The sequence below is a fragment of the Drosophila novamexicana genome, unplaced genomic scaffold (genome assembly GCF_003285875.2).
Source record: "Drosophila novamexicana strain 15010-1031.04,08,12 unplaced genomic scaffold, DnovRS2.1 tig00000644-arrow-pilon, whole genome shotgun sequence".
Lineage (NCBI taxonomy): Eukaryota > Metazoa > Arthropoda > Insecta > Diptera > Drosophilidae > Drosophila > Drosophila novamexicana.
The window spans coordinates 513,458-530,130 of NW_020824814.1; the positions used below are offsets into that span (position 1 = coordinate 513,458).

Below are 16,673 nucleotides of genomic sequence, written 5' to 3' on the forward strand. Positions count from 1 at the left end.
AGAGTATATATAATATATTCATATATAACTATATATATATATAAGTCTGACATAGACACAGATATAGACCATTGACCAAGTTGGCGTCAATTCAGCACAATTGTGACTCAGCCACATCAATTTAATTATAGCTCTGCGCAGACATTTATTTAGTTTTGTTCAGTTTCTCGTTATTAATCAGCTCGAGACATACACATATTGCTTTTTATACAGCTCTCTTTCTATATATATATATCTTTATAGATCAAAAAATATTTAATTAATTGTTGCGCACATGAAAACTACAATTTATTCCTGGAAAAACTTTTGCGCTCTAAACAAATTACGACAGCTTGCAAAATGCTGAAGAACATGTGTGTATACGTGTGCATGTGTGTGTGTATACACTGCAATAAAAACAAATCGAAAATTGCAACTAAGTTTACAAAACTTAACATTAATTAATCTGTCTAATATTGTTATAATTAATTGCTTAGCTAAGTACACTTGAAGAAAATATCAAGCGTATGTAAATCAAATTAAGTACAAACATTAAACAAGATCGCAAGCTGAGTAAAAGATGTGTATTATGAGAGCCATAGCTAAATGTAACATTAGACAGATTCTTAAAATTATTTTGGAAAACATAATATTTTGTCATACAAAAACCCATGTTTCGACCTATTCTTCCTATAGAGCAATATAATATGGTAATGCAATCATAATAAGATTTGGCTCATATCTAAGCAGCATAGTTTAACTTGTTGTGGTCGGATGTTGTTGATAAGTTTACGCTTATATATAAGTAGCAGCTATATGATATAGTTGACCGATCCGGCCGGCTCTGATATATAAGCTGCCTGTAACATTAAAGCAGACCTATGCAATGTTTCTAGATATTATCAAAACTGAGAGACTAGTTCGCATAGGAACAGACGGACGAATTGACGGGCAGGCTGGGATAAGGATGTCTAGATGTCTACTTCTATGCCTAACACATTTAATGACAAAATTATTATACCCTCTAATTTAGCAAAGGGTTTTTAGGGCTTTATATTTATATAATTTGCAACCCCTGAAAATCCCGCATGCATTCGCATTCCACTCGCCACCACGCATCACACCCCTTTTTTCGCTAAGTGTAAGAATGTGTTGTTCAAATGTGTTTTGTCAAAATTGAATTATGCGCAGGCCTCTGCCTATGCGTGTAGTTTGCGGTTTGATATATATGAACACTAGACTGAAAAGAAACACGGGCCATATATCTTTAGTATTTTTAAAATACCATTTATCAAAAATGTCTTTCGAAAAGCGATTTGTGCGTGTGGCAGAAACGGCTGCCACATGCTGAATAAAAATTAGTCGGCATTTAATATTCAATTTTGTGAAATACACACACATTTTTGAGAAATATATTTGAATTTATAGTCGGGCTGCTGTTGAAATTAATAAAGTAAATTTGACCTCACACACACACACACACACGCACACACACACGGAGACGGAGACAAACAGACCACGCGACAATATAATGAATGAACAGCGAATGCCAGCCTTAAGATGAAGATACACACATGTATCTGCAGCTGTATCTGTAGCTGTATCTATAGATACTTGTATCTGTATCTGCAGCCACAAAATGACAAACGGCAGCGGCTGCAATTAGCACGCGGCGAACGTTGTAAATAAATGGCAAATGCAACAGCGGACCTGGCTTGATAAATGTCTTTGGCAGCGGGCAAAACAAACTGTGCAAATATTTGACAAAATACAACTATAAATATTGCCCAAGAATTAATGCGGCGTCGCACGTCGCCGCCAGACAAATAGACGACTCGCACACTGACACCAAAAAGTGCGTTGACAGCAGCAACAGCAGCAACAGCAACGGCAGCAACTGTTGCTGCCGTGCAGTTGTCAGGTGGGGCATGGACAGCATCTCGGCAGCTGGCCCCAAGAATCCATCATATTTCTATGAACGGTGTCAATTTAGCCACGGGGCGTGGTCAAGTGGTTGTTGTTTCTGTTGTTGTTGTTGTAGTTGTTGCTGTTGCTGCGTTTTATCTGCCTTGTTTAAGCATTTTTGTTCCCTATTGACTTTGGCGTTACAGTTAAATAAATATTGAGTTGAGAATGTATTCGTTAAGCAAATATTGTAAATACGATAGTTTTTTGTTTTTGTTTACCTCTCCAGCCAAGACGACGACGTCGCAGACATCGAGTGTATTTAGTCTTGCATTTGCATTTTTGTGCACAGGTGAGCCAGGTGAGACGTTGCAGGGCCAAGCCAGGGGGGCAGGTACAGGGGCAGGCGCAGCGGCAGGTGTGTAAGCCTTGTGTGTAGATCTCACAGATAAAGCTTGTTTTATGCTCGACCCATTTGCTATTAATGCGCGGGTGGCCCATTAGCATTTACATGTCAGGTATTCTTAAGACGAACTCCTTAACTAATTTTGAGAAACCTTCACCAGGTTTCCAGTGATTGCAACTAATATAACTTCCTGATTCTATATTTAATCTATTTACCTTTAGTAAGATATATTTTTGCATACAAATAGTATTCATATGGAAAAGTTTCTTTTCAAAACCAAGACTGACAAACACTTGGGCGAGAAATAGATTCCTCCACTTCCTAAAACATCCTACCCAGACTTTAAACTGTCAGAAACTTGCCAAAACAAGAAAGATTTTTATGTTTGATGCATGTTTCTTCATGCTTTACTCTCCCGATTCTGGCTACATCGAAATTGTTTTGTTCTGCGTAAATATTAGCTATCCATACGGCCCAACAATCTTTTATAACTATGCCAAAAGTGAAGCGATTTTTACGTCTGATGCCATTTTGTACACAGTTTAACCCGTAGATAGAGCATCCCAAATTTCGTAATGCTCAATTAAATATTTCCCGAGTAGGGCCCTTGGCAAGCATTAAAAAGTGTTTGGCTTAGCCATGTGCAGGCGAGGCACTCGAAATGTTGGTGGGCGGGGCGGGGCTGAGTAAAGGAAAACCATTTGAGGAAACGTCTTGGAATAACTTTCTAAACAATTTCGAGCACAAGTAAATGCAGACTTTGCTGCTGCAGCCATAAAAATGCCCCCACGCAGCACAACTAATAAAATACATAAATAACAAATGCAGCAGCAGCAGCAGCAACAACAACAACAAAAGCAACAACAACAAATAGAAAAAGCAGGAAAATACATTAAAAACCAAATACGAACATATGTTTCGCTTTACAAATTATATATCCAGAATCGTAATAATTACACGCAGCACTAGCTGCAGGGAGGAAACGGCAGCAGCAGCATTTCGAAGGCAATGCGGATGAGGCACAGATGATTCGATTTATTTAACAGATCTTCGCCAGAGCCAGAGCCAGAGATGCGCTGAGATGCGCTGCGATGCGGGGGTGCGAGGGTAGACTAAATAAAGAAATGCATTCAAAAAAGGCAACTCTGAATTCGAGAAAAAAACAAAGAGCGGGCGGCAAAAGTAAAAGAAATAAATAATGAAAACAGAATTTTACTAAGGCAAACGCGGCTTGTTGTTGTTGTTGTAGCGCACAGTACACAGAGCAATAAATATTGATATGCGCGCACACACACAGAGCTACAGATACAGATACAGATACAGATACTCGAGCTACAGATACAGATACTCAAGCTACAGCTACAGATACATAGCTACACGCTGAGCAACTGGCCAAACATGCCATTTACATGTGTTTGTTTGATGCCTGCTGCCCCCCCAACCCCTCGCTGTTCGCTCTTCCCTTCGCCTTGCGAGTCCACAAGATGCATTTAATAATTTACAAATGCATTTGCAGCAGATGTGTTAAAATTCGTAAAGTAATAAAATAACAAATCAAACGCACACAACAACAACACTAACAACATTCGAGCTGCATGCTGGAAGATGCATCAAACGAAACTGACACGCCCCCTGCACAGCCGGCCGACCGCGCGCCCCGTTTCGACTAAACACAAACGCGTGCAGTGGAAACTTCAAAGGCGAACGGACATTAGGTACAAATATTTTATTTACAGACGCGACTAAACAGTCATTGATAAATAAACAGAAAAAATCGCTACACAGCCAGAAAACAAAATGCCTAGAACTAAAAAAAATGAGTTGAAAATAACTCGAGAACTAGAAGACCGTGATATGCCAAGCTAGTTATGTAGGTTTTTGTAGGGCTTATGCAGGCCACAAATTTTTCATTCTTTAAATATTGCTTACATTTTGCGCAAATTGGCAAAAGAAAGTTATTTGTGTAGTTAAAGGCTTGCGCTTTGGGATACACGCATATTTATGTGCCATATTTAAGCTCTGAAAATTTCAGAAAGATCGGACTATAAACTCCCGAGTTACTCAAGACAGTCTTAACCCGAAATAGCATGGGACAAAGGGAAGGTATATATGCAGCTGGAATGTTTGTTACAGCAGCTTGGCCTTGGAAGCAGGGTATCTTTTAGTCGGGCACTTCCAGCCAGTTCTTACACCTGAGCTGTGAACAAGGAGCTCTTTGTGCTGCACTCTCCTGGCCACTCAACTCAAGCCCAGTTGGCCGGGCAGCAAACGTAGCTGATGTAAGCTAATTTCAAGCCAAATTATACGCACACTTGGCGCCAACTGCACGTGTGTATGTGTGTGTGTGTACAGTGCCACACAAAAGGATATGCACAAGGCTCTGCGTGATAGTCGACCGCAGCGTCAAACAACTGGAAAGGAGCCCCAGTCGAGTGAATGGGCTCTGGCAAATCGAACATTTCCAGCAAATTGCTTTTGCATAAAGACAGCCGTGCCACTTGTCGAGCCCCGCCCACTCTCGCCCAAAGAGTTTTCCAGCTGTAAATGCGCTTCACGTGCTCACACTGAGTGGGAAGGGGAGAAGCGGGGTGCGCATGCAGCACAATTATGTGCGCCCAGGCTCTGTGTGCTGTACTCCTGACGCATTTGGCTAATATGCGGCCCAAGTGCAGTTAGGGCTTTTTTTTAGCTAATGCCAAATTAGAGGCGTTTACTTTGCACGTTGTCCTTTTTTACGCAGCATTCGACGCTGTTTGTCCTCGCACGATGTGGGCGATGTGATAATGCAGCAGCAAAGTGCAAAAAGAAAACACTAAAAATTAGCTATTTAGAGTGCTACTTCTGGCCGAAAATGGAGCAAAACGTGCTCAACAGCTGGCAAACTATATAATTTAGCGCCATCAAAGTGCTGCGACAATATCTCAAGTCGAGCTCTACAGACTAGCTTTTAACAACTTGACAAAGTTTTATGTATGAGCTATAAATATAATATCTACCCGATAGGCTGCATTTTAGCACTTTTTTCGAAGAGTTGAACCAGTAAAAGAGGAGTCGCTGGTTCGAATTTTTTGTATATTTGTTAGTTTTGATAAATTAAGAGAAAAAAAACACTTTGAAATAAAAAATGAGACTGAAATAAAAAAAAATGGTAGGTTCGAGCTATATAGAGATCATTTTTAATAATCCACAATTCGGCAAGTAATACTTATTATGTCTATAAATAATTACTAAGCATTTGCTTTTATTTTGTTAAAATTGCATAACATAAATATAATTTATGCGCCACGCCCAGCATAATGCTCAAATGTTGCGCAAATGTTGGCGCCTTAATATTATAGTTTGTTATGTTATGTTTAAAGAAAATTGCTGCGAGGGCAACAATTTTCCAGCAGTTGCAGTTGCCTATGCCCAACCATTTTTCGACTGTCTTTAATTGTGCGAAAGATGCCAGCCAAAAAGTATCTATAAGATACACGAGACAGAGCACGCGCTCGCCTGTGCGAGTGTGTGTGTGTGTGTGTGTAACTGTACCAGGCTAGCGTCACCTGCTGCTGCTGCCAGTTATAAATATTGTATCGCCAGAGTCAGGCCTCATCTCCAAGAGAAGCAGCAGCAGCAACTGCGACTCGACTGCGACTCGACTCGGCTCTTGTGGCAGTTGCAAGCGCGCTGCTCAGCTTGCCTCTATCTGTATGTGTGTGTGTGTGTGTGTTGTTGTTGATCTGTTTGTCTGTTTCTCTGTTTGTTTGTAATTGCGTAAACATACTCGTACATATTTTATTTTATATTTTATTGTTTCGCTTCGCTGCGCTGCGCCATAAGGGCAGATACCTATAATTTTCTTATGTCTTCGTACAATGAAAACACAGCAACAACTACAACAACTACAACAACAACAACGGACAACGGCAATAATAATAATCATCATTATCATCATCATCATCGTCATCATCGTCGTCATCATCGTCATAAAGACAACAGTCACCGACTTCGTCGTCGTCGTCGTCGCCAACTGAACTAACGACACATAGAAATGTGTGTACCCTACAATAAATGTGGAGTATAAATAAATAAAATATAATGAAAGGCAGTCAAATAAATGAGAAAATGAAAATAACAAATGAAAATGACAAATGAAAATGACAAATATAACAAAACTTAACGCGCAGCCGACGCAGCGAAAACAAATGACGCGCGAGGCGCTGGAAATCGAGTTGGAGCTGGAGCTGGAGCTGGAGATGTAAATGAATGTGAATGTGCCTTGAAAATGTGAATGTGAATGTTGTTGTTATTGTTGTTGTTGCTGTCTTCAATTTGCTGCCAATGGAAATTGTCTTTGTGGCGGCCAACGACCCAAACAGAAGATCTTAAGACTGTGCGAAGAGTATGAGGTGTCAGGAAGCAAGCAATTAAAAGGAAAGTCAGGATGATATATATATTATATTGGATGAAATAAACGAAAAGCAGCACATGGAAGTCTGTTCAATTAAATGGAGTGCATGGAATGGAACAAGCATGAGACCTAATGGAATGAAATGCGCCTAAATAAAGCTAGGCTACTTTAATATTACCAGGCAAGTACACATTCAATAGAAAACTAGTCGCAAGTGTCTTTAACTAAAATGGAATCAAATGAATAAGGGCCAACAAGCCAAGCATAAGATTTGATAGACTGAAAATTGAAATTAAGTGGGAAGAAATGATGAATAAGATTGTATCAAAAGAAGTTAAACGACATTTTCACTTAATGGAACGAAGCGTACGAGAATAATATGAAACACAATGAAAAATGGAAATGATTGAGAATGTTTTCAATTTATTTGCGTCGCATGGAACTAGTTCCAAGCGGCTATAAATGCAATGGAACGAATTGGAATAGAAACAATGAAATTTGAGATTAACCAAAGATTAACAGCACACCTCAAGTGCCATAAAATATAATGAAAGCCAAAGGAAATTAAATAGAAATTGAGTAAATTCAAAAGAAAACCAAATGAATATAGTTGAGTTGAACTGAAGCTGAAGCTGACTCAAAGAACTAGTTCCGCATGTCAATAAATCGAATGGATAACAATAGAAATCGCCGCGTTGCGACAAAAACCCAAAGCTTATCGGGGAAATTGAAAAAAAAAAGAGTCGAAGAACTGTTGCCAAATACCGATGATTTGTAAAAGACGAATCCAACAAATCGAAGATATTTTGTGGCCGAAAATAGACTTTCTAATTGATTGAAGTTATTTGTTTTTGTGTATTTACGGCCTAGATAATTATTGTTTTTTTTTTTTATTTAAGCCACAAATAGCACGACATTGACGTAAATATGAAGACCTGTATTTATATAACCTTTATGGGCACAACATATAATCGGTTTTTATTTAAACAATCACCGTTGAGCTGTAAATTGCGTTACGGTCTAAAGATAAATTATTCCAAGTCATTCGCGTCGAATCTATGACAATGGAAATGTTTAAACTAGCGCATTTAATGGCCTCCCGATTAGCTGGTATCGTGTTCTTTATTTTTGCCCCAAAAAGAAAAACTACATTGTACACGGGCATGGAGGAACTCAGCTGAGCTGAGCTAAGGTGTCTGACCATAAAGTACACATATATAATATTTAATGGAGAAACAGCGAATCTTATCAGCGAAATTACTTTCAAAAGGCTGAAATCAACACAAAAACCCAAGATTACAAATTGTTATTATTATTATATTGTGTATTAGTTCTGGCCCGATAAGATCTATCGGGCTTTTTAAAAAAAAAAAAACACATCCGTTTACTTTTTATTGTTATTATTTTTTATTTACTTTTTTTCTTCAATTTCTTGTTGTTGTTGTTGTTGTTGTTGTAGTGCCTTTTGCCCCGCAATAAAATAAATTAGTTATTTATTTCTCGAGTACAAATTCTTTATAGTTGACTTTTTATGGCGCTTTCTAGATGAAGAAGCACAGAGCTAATGCACAACAAATTATCGAAAGGGTGCCATAAATTATAGTGCGCATTTGTTTCCTGCTCGATTGCATAAGAACAAGATTTCTAACCAAGTCTTTGCCCAAATAATAAGAACAAAAAAATAGAATATAAAAAAGCTAGAAAATACTTAAAATTTGATTGAGCCGATAAGAGGGAAACCCAAAAATAAACCCCTACCAACTGATATTCTTTCACACTCGGTGGTCTTTGCCGGTTAGATTCGAAATTTTTTATGTTAAAACCTCAAACATAAATTTGATTTATTTGTTGGCTGAGCTGAGGGGGGAATCAATCAAAGCGGCCTAATGAGCCGACTCCACAGTTCGACACAGTCCGGAAACAGTTGACATCGCCTCCAAGACCTCCCAAGACCCCCCCACCCCCAAAAACCGATTCTCACGATCCCCAAGACCGTGGCTCTACTCTCAACAAGTAGCTAATGACCTCCGCTCTGAGCTCTGGACTCGGGAGTTCAAGCAACCTGCTTTGCATAAATCGACATCTTGGCTTAAACACAAGCTGCAGACTCTGCGACTCGCACATTACAGTTATGACTAATACACGAGACAAAGAGAAATGGTTGCTCTCCCCTTCTCTCTCCCTCTCGCTCTCTCTCTCGCTCTGTGTCTGTCTCTGTTTCTTGCCAGCTGCTCGCGGAGCTGTCAAAGAACTTTTCCGCACTTGGCAATTTTCAGTAATTTTCTTGCAAAAACAATTGCTTGGCATAAAAGAAAAACCAAAAAGGAGCTGCTAACGTGAATGATAGCACCTGATATACCCTGTAAACAGTGCCAAGAATACATCATATGAAGCTTCTTACTAACTCATCAGTCAGACTGATTGACTGACTGATGAACAATTCCGTGTTGTATATATGCTTACAAAAGTTCGTATCTACAGATACATTTTAAAGAAGTCCAACATAAACCTGCCTGATTGATTGACTGACTGATTTATGGATTGATTAATAATAATCTCTCTGCCTGTTATAAGATTTGTAAACACAGGATGATATTTACGCATACAAAAGTTCGTATATACAGATACATTTTGAGAAGGTTAAGAACAAACCTGTCTGATTGACTGACTGACTGATTGACGATGAAATCCCTGACTAAGCCGCTAGAGTTAGATAGCTGATAGTTTGCTATTGCTACGTAAATAAATACTTTTGGAAATGTTTACTGTTGTAAAGTGTTTCACAAATATATATATAAATATATGCTTTATTCGACGTTGCCCATTTCTTGAATCTGTAGGAAAATGTGATTTTAAATCATGTTAAAACCAGTTAAGAAAACCAATTCCCAATTTGGCCTAACAACTACTCAAGCAGCTTAACTGATATGCCCTTTATAAGCTCCGAGACGTGGTATGCACACACACAGGCGCCTTGCTAGGAGAATCCACCAAAAAGTCAAGGAACTCAAGTGAGCGTCACACAAAATGATGTGTAAACACGGCGAGCAGTCGGAGAGGGGGAGTGGGAGTGGGAGAGGAAGAGAGCGAGACAAGAACTGGCTAGCAAATGTATTACACAGATGCCAGGCACAACAGACACGCCCCCCTCCCCCACGACGAGCTACTTATTCACAGCAGCCGCAGCATTTGCTACTTCGCGTAACTTTTGCTGAGTGCCTGGTATGTCAGCGCTCTCAGCACGCTGTGTGTGCGTGTGTGCCTGCGAGCGTGTGCGAGTGTGTGTTTGGACTACAACATTTCTTGTGAATGAAACCTCAGCCAAGCTCTCGCTCTCTCGCTCTCTCACTCTGTCACTCTCTCACTTTCCCGCTCGCTCGCTTGCTCCCAGGCGAGTCCAGAGAGCAACTGCTTTGGCAAAGTTGCGACTCTATTAAGTAATAGGCGCTCAGTTTTTTGGCCAACAACTGGCACCTGCACGCATTTCCGCACGTCTGTCGACTCTGCATGATTGTAAGGGGCGTGGGACAAGGGGAGGCGGTGGGTCTGCGGCCACCATTGGGGATTTCCCCAATGATGATGACGAGGGCGACAACAACGCGACTTTTGCAAGTTTTCATATTTTTGTTCCAGCCAAAAACTTTGACTTTTTCTCTGCTTCTTTCACTTCTTCTGCCTCGTTTGCTTTGTATTATTTATTTATTTTTTTTTTCTTTCTGTTATTACAATTTTCTCTTGATTTCATTTCAATAAATTAACAGAGCAACAGTAAATTGCGCCAGCAAAAAGATAATTAAGCGCAAAAATGAAGAAAATGGTTGCCATCGTTTTTTCTGAAGCCCCCCCTCTCCCCCCCCACTCCCCCCTCGTCGACTGACTATGCCTTCTGCCCCCTCCTCTTGCGAGCGAGTCTCAATTATGCAGCAGCTGCTGCTGCTGCTACATATTGAATACTTTGTTTCTATCCATGAATATCCACAGCTCAGCATTCATATTCATAAGCCACAACACACACACACACACACAACACTCACACACACACACACACACACACACACACACACACACACACACACACACACACATCACTCGGCGACAGCGACGCATATATGCATTATTTATGCCACAAATCAAACAAAAACAAATACAAATCAAATACAAATACAAATAGATATAGAAATACTTACAAAAACAAGAAAAAAATGCATATACTGGCATTTCTTGAGTGCAAAAAAAATAATATGAAAAAACTACAACAACAAAGGGAAAAACAAGTCAAAGCAAAAACAAAACATTCAAAACTCAATGTCAAGCGTTTTACATAAAATAATCTTTGCTGCAAGTTCGAAACTAACTCAAATAATATTTAAAATATTGACGAGTCAGCAGACAAAGTACACTCACCGAAAAAATCTACACACTTAGCTGTAATTATGCATGATTAATTTTTAATATATATAATTAAGCTCAAACTCCATGAATAATATTTATTAAATGATTTAGAACAAGCTCGAGTCAGGCACGGGTTAGTCAAAAGCTCGAGTCAGGCACATATAAGTGGAACACATGAAATGTTCATACACCAAATCAGCCAAAAAGTAACTAGTTCAACGTTTTTAAGCAAAAGCTGAGTTATAAAAATTGAAAAGGGAAATCTTAAGTCAAGTTTATTCGCTTCAAGTTCTTAAAACAGCTGCTCATAAAGTTCCATAAAATTTTGGATATGCTTCGGAATATAATATGCATATATTTAAATAATATTATTCAAAACTTCCGACTAACAAAACATCCTCTAATACAGGGTTATGAGTGCAAGATCATATCTTGAATATATCTTTACATCAAATATGAGAAATGTTCTCAATCTAAAAAGCATATATTATATTACATTGATATATTTTTCTTTGCTCTAGACTCAAGGCTAGATGTTTGCGACATAATTGCGCTTATAACCCCAGATATTTAGATATTTATCTATACCGATATTATTTCTATATAGATATCTATCTTTATTTATATCCACAAAAAATATGCTAGACTCTACGCTAATTGCAACAATTTGCACAGCTTTTACCTGTGTTGCATTAAATGTTCTATACATTTTCTTGCTTATTATTTCTCTCAGTGCACACAGCGTTGCATTTGGTGGGGCGCAATCAAAGTGGAATCAAAGCCGCATTAGTTGAAATTATAGAAAAACGCAATGCAACTCCTTGAGTTAAACGCGACACGAGACAAATATTTGCGCCGCTTTTGTTTGCATTGCCATCAATTTTTTTTTTTCGTCATTTGTTTAACTAATTTTAATGTTTTATTTGCTGTTGTTGTTGTTGTTGTTTTCTTCGTCTAGTGCCCATTTTCTTTGCTGGATGCGTGCATTGCGCAATTTGACGTCATTAGCATTAAATGTTGAATTATTTTTTCAAGTCGTTGACGCAGTTAATGTCAAGACCCCAGTGGCACCCGGGCCGAGCAGAGCCTAGGCTGGGCCCCCTCCCCCCTCCGCGCACTTTCGACTGCAGCGCAGTTTCTTATACAAATAGAAAATCGGCTTTAATTTGCAATCTAATAGAAATAACAACCAATGTTGTTGCAGTTGTTGCTGTTGTTGTTGTTGTTGTGTTAATTCGATGTAATAGACATGCATTTATGCACTTTTCCTATTTTGCCGTTTGTTTGTTTGTTGATTTTTTGGTCACACGCGGCGTATGCGCATTATGTAAAAATAATTCAACTCGATCGCATGCCCCTTTGGCCAACTGAACAATCGGTCCAAATGCCAAGCCACACACACACACACATACACATACACATACATAAATATGTACATATATATATGTGTATATGTTTTGCATAGATCCAATTGGGGTACAATGTACTTGGCTAGTTTTTTTTTGGCATTCTTGCGTGAAATTAATTAGCCAATTAGTTAATTATAATCTATATATATTAATCTATTAACTGATTAGGTTCGGCTCAAGTAGCTATAACAATATAAATTGACGACTATCAAGATTATAATTTTTAATTTAAGCAATTATTACTCGCGAATCGCTAATCAAATCAATTTTTAAGAACTTTGTACTAAAAGAAATAGAAATGTTACTGGCAAATAAATGTGGCGCCCCAATTCTTATCAATGAGGTGAAAAGTGGAAAGAAGCGGCAAAATCATCGAGAATTCTGGAACTTAGGAAAATTCTGCTGATTAATCTTTTCCTTTTTTACAAGGCAGTTATATTGTTCTATTATCACAATCTTAATTGGACGAATGTTTCCTTTGACTTCTTTTAGCCCAAAACAGAAAATTCAATCAAATATTTTCGAAAAATGCCAAACATTTGCTTTTTTGTTCAGGCCTAAAACGCAAATATTTTAGAAAGAAATGTTGTGTTTCCATTGTCAACTCTTTACGCTTACGTATGCAAATGAATTAAGCATTTTGTACTTAATCCAAGTCTTTATTTTCTTTACATTTTTTACTTTCTGTTTTCATTTTTTTATTCCTTCATAAGGTTAGAATACAATGCTAGAACTAAGAGCTCTTGCATTTGCATTAATGCAAGTATGCAAATTCTTAAAACAAAAATTTCTACTTAATTCAAATTCGAGCAATGCAAGACATAAATGAACTGCATTTCGAATGAACTGTTATATTTTCTTTTATTTTAAGTATGCAACTTCTTCAATCAAGTATTTTCTGCTTGAACCTTTCTTCAAATTTCCCATTTTTTATATAGATGACATAATTGAAGTAATCAAATTATATTCTTTTTATGTAAGAATGCAAGTCTTTGAGTATTTCCAACTTAAACCAAATCTTTTTCGCTTATTTTAAGAACTGTTTTTGTTAATCCACAACTCAAACTAAGAACTGTGAAACTCTCTATTGTTTCAAATGTGTATCTGCCTTTTTTTTTTAAATTATATCCAAGTCTCAGATTGTTTCTCATCAATAACTTAAGAATATTCTGTCTGATTTCTATTAACTTTCGACTTGAATTAAGTTGTTTTTCTCTGCGAGTCTTTTATTATATATATATATTCAATTGGATGTCAACTCACCCGCTCCTCTTCGCGTATCATCTCGGCAATTTCCGGCTTGATTTCCATGTCATCGTGATGCCCGCCCACCGAGGAGGCGCTGTTGCCTCCAACGGCCGGCGCTGCGGCGCCGCCAGCTGCGGCTGCGGCAAGGGAGGCGCCCAGGGCGCTGGCCATGGCCGCGTGCGAGTGGGCCAGCTGATGCTGGGCGGCCAGCTGTTGGGCGGCGGCGGCTGCCGCATGATGGTGCATGGACGAGGCACTGGGCGGCGGCGGCGGGGCCGAGGCCGATGCCGAGGCATGATGTGCTGCAGCGGCCACGGCGGCGGCCATGTGCGGCGGCAGCTGCGCCTGCGCAGCGCCAGCTGAGCCCTGGTTCTTGCCGGTGGGCGAGCTGAGCGCCGCGACGGAGCCATTGCTGTGCGCCGCGGGCGGCGGCGGCGGTGGGGCCGGCGAGCAGCTGCGATAGGCATTAGCAGCCGAGGAGCCGCCCGAGTTGGAGTTGGAGCTGGAGCAGGAGGTGGCCGAGTTGCCGGCTGTGGAGGCGGCCGAGCTGCTGCCGCTGCTGGACGCGCTGGAGGCGCAGCCGGGCTGCTGCTGCAGCGCCTGCGGATTGGGCGATGCGAACGGATTGCGCACAATTGTCGATGTGGTCATGGAAAGCGGCTGGCTTTGGCCGGCGCCGGCGCCTGCGCTGGGCGTACGCTGCGGCGACTCGGCGCGCAGCGGCAGCGGGCTGGGCGTGGCATAGCTGCCGTCGCGGGAACGCTTGCGCTGGCGCTGATTGAGATCCAGCGCCGAGTCGCCGGCACGCAGCTTGGCCAGCAGCCGAGCGCGTTTGGGCGCCAAATGCTCATCCTGCTCCTCCTCGCTGGCTCTCAGTATGGCCGCAGCTGCGGCGAGCTCATCCTCATCCTCGTCCTCGTCGTAGACGGTCATGCGCTGCTCGGGCAGCAGCGAGGCGCCCCCAAGGCCGCCCGAGGAGGCGGCAGCGCTTGAGCCGGCGCTCACCTCGGCCAGGCCGCGTATCTTGAGCGTCTCGGCGACCTTTAGCAGCGGATTGATCTGATCCTGGCACACATTGATCTCGCCCTTGTACATGAACTCCACCAGAGCCTTCAGATCGCACCAGTTGACGTCGCGCATTATGATAATCGGATGCTGGCAGGGATTATCGTAGAACAGCGCTTGAAAGTAGGGCGAGCAGGCGGACAGAACCATTTTGTGCGCCTTGATGGACTGGCCCTCGCAGGCGAGCGTCACATCCACGAAGGATTCGTTCTGCAGCAGCTCGTCGAACACGTTCGTCAGGTTCGACTGGTAATTATTCCATCTCAGGCAGAACTGTTGATTGTCCGCCGGCGAGCTCTTGCCCATGCCCAGACCCACTCCGACTCCAACTGGGGTCAATTTCTGGCCAAGCTTTGGCTTCTGCTCCTGCTGCAACATCTTGCTGCGCGTTTGTCCAAATTCAAAGAGTCCAATTGCCGCCAAATTGTGCGCGACCAGCGGCTGTGGGGAGACGGGCAGCGAGCGGGATTTCTTGGCGTTCAGCTGAACGCGCAGCTCCGGATCGAGCGGTTCGCTGTGGCCCACCACCTCACTGGAGGTGAGTGGGCGTGGCGGCGGCGTCAGCGGCTGTTCATGGAGCACGCTCGTCGGCTTCTCCAGCGGCTCCTGCTCCAGCTTGACCTGCAGCTCCCGTTCCTGCTCCTGTTGCTGCTCCGCGGACGACAGCTGTTCGTTTGGAGCTTCGTCCAATGTTTTGTTGACCGTTTCGTAGGCCCTTTCTGCTTCCGTCTCCGTTTCCGGTTGCACTTCCGACTGCTTTGGCATCTCGGCATTAACCATTGTGTAGTCGCTGGGCTCGTACTGCTCGCTCTCGAGCTTCCTTTCGAAATCCATGATGTCCTTGGTCATATCCATAGTTCTGCGGCTTTGCTTTTACTTTGACAGAGTTCGTTTCTTTCAGAGTTTTTTTTTCTCTATTTCTCAATTATTTAGCACATTTTACAGCTTTTTTTCTCTCAGCAGAGAAATTGTTGTTGCTGTTGTTTCTCTCGTTTTCAGCTGCAATAAGACAGAAAAAAAGGCACACCAAATGCAAATTTGTTAATTTCAGTGAAATCGCTGAACAAACGGAAATCTTACAAATAAATAAAGATAAGTAAAAGTTTCAATGCAAAATCAAGAAGAGGAAGAAGAAAATCTCTCACACTTTTCTCACATAATTTAATTTATTTTAATATTTGCTTTAATATTTGTAGATCTGCCTAGATAATATATTGATTGCTTTTTTATTATAATTATTATTGAACTATAAAGTCGAACTTTTAGCTGACAAATAATCTGGGTTTGAACCAGCAACTTTTTTCCTGCTTTTGCCCCAGTATTATTTAGTTAGCTCTTTTGGCTAGATAGTTTTATAATTTCAATTTCTAAGAGTTAGATCATACTAAATTAAGAAAATACACCTCTCGAATTTGAACCAGCAACTTTTCTAGTTCGACTGCCTCAGTAACATTCTGTTGGCGCATTTAGCAAGATCTGCTAGATAGTTTTGATGTTAATTGAAGTTAGATTCTAATAATTCTCTCTAATATGCTCATTTCCTCTAAGATTTGAACCAGCAACTTTTCTAGTTCGACTGCCTCAGTAACATTCTGTTGGCGCATTTAGCAAGATCTGCTAGATAGTTTTGATGTTAATAGAAGTTAGATCTTAATAATTCTCTCTAATATGGCCTTTTCCTCTGAGGTTTGAACCAGCAACTTTTCTAGTTCGACTGCCTCAGTAACATTCTGTTGGCGCATTTAGCAAGATCTGCTAGATAGTTTTGATGTTAATAGAAGTTAGATCTTATTAATTCTCTCTAATATGGTCATTTCCTCTGAGATTTGAACCAGCAACTTCTTTTGTATATGGTCGCTTGTTGTCTTGCATAGCT

General features: G+C 40.8%; 2 protein-coding genes across 4 annotated transcripts in view; one reads left to right on the plus strand and one right to left on the minus strand.

The window, feature by feature from the left end:
* LOC115762870 (protein bric-a-brac 2) overlaps window positions 1–15,652 on the minus strand; it is a 35,662-nt gene extending 20,010 nt beyond the window's left edge. Inside the window, exons 1-2 of the mRNA XM_030705245.1 lie at window positions 15,545–15,652; window positions 13,748–15,418 (exon numbers count right to left, since the gene is read on the minus strand). Coding sequence (XP_030561105.1) covers window positions 13,748–15,418; window positions 15,545–15,652 — 1,779 coding nt within the window. The remainder of the gene's footprint in view (window positions 1–13,747; window positions 15,419–15,544) is intronic.
* LOC115762938 (JNK-interacting protein 1) overlaps window positions 1–16,673 on the plus strand; it is a 109,968-nt gene that overhangs the window by 40,491 nt on the left and 52,804 nt on the right. The window lies entirely within an intron of this gene.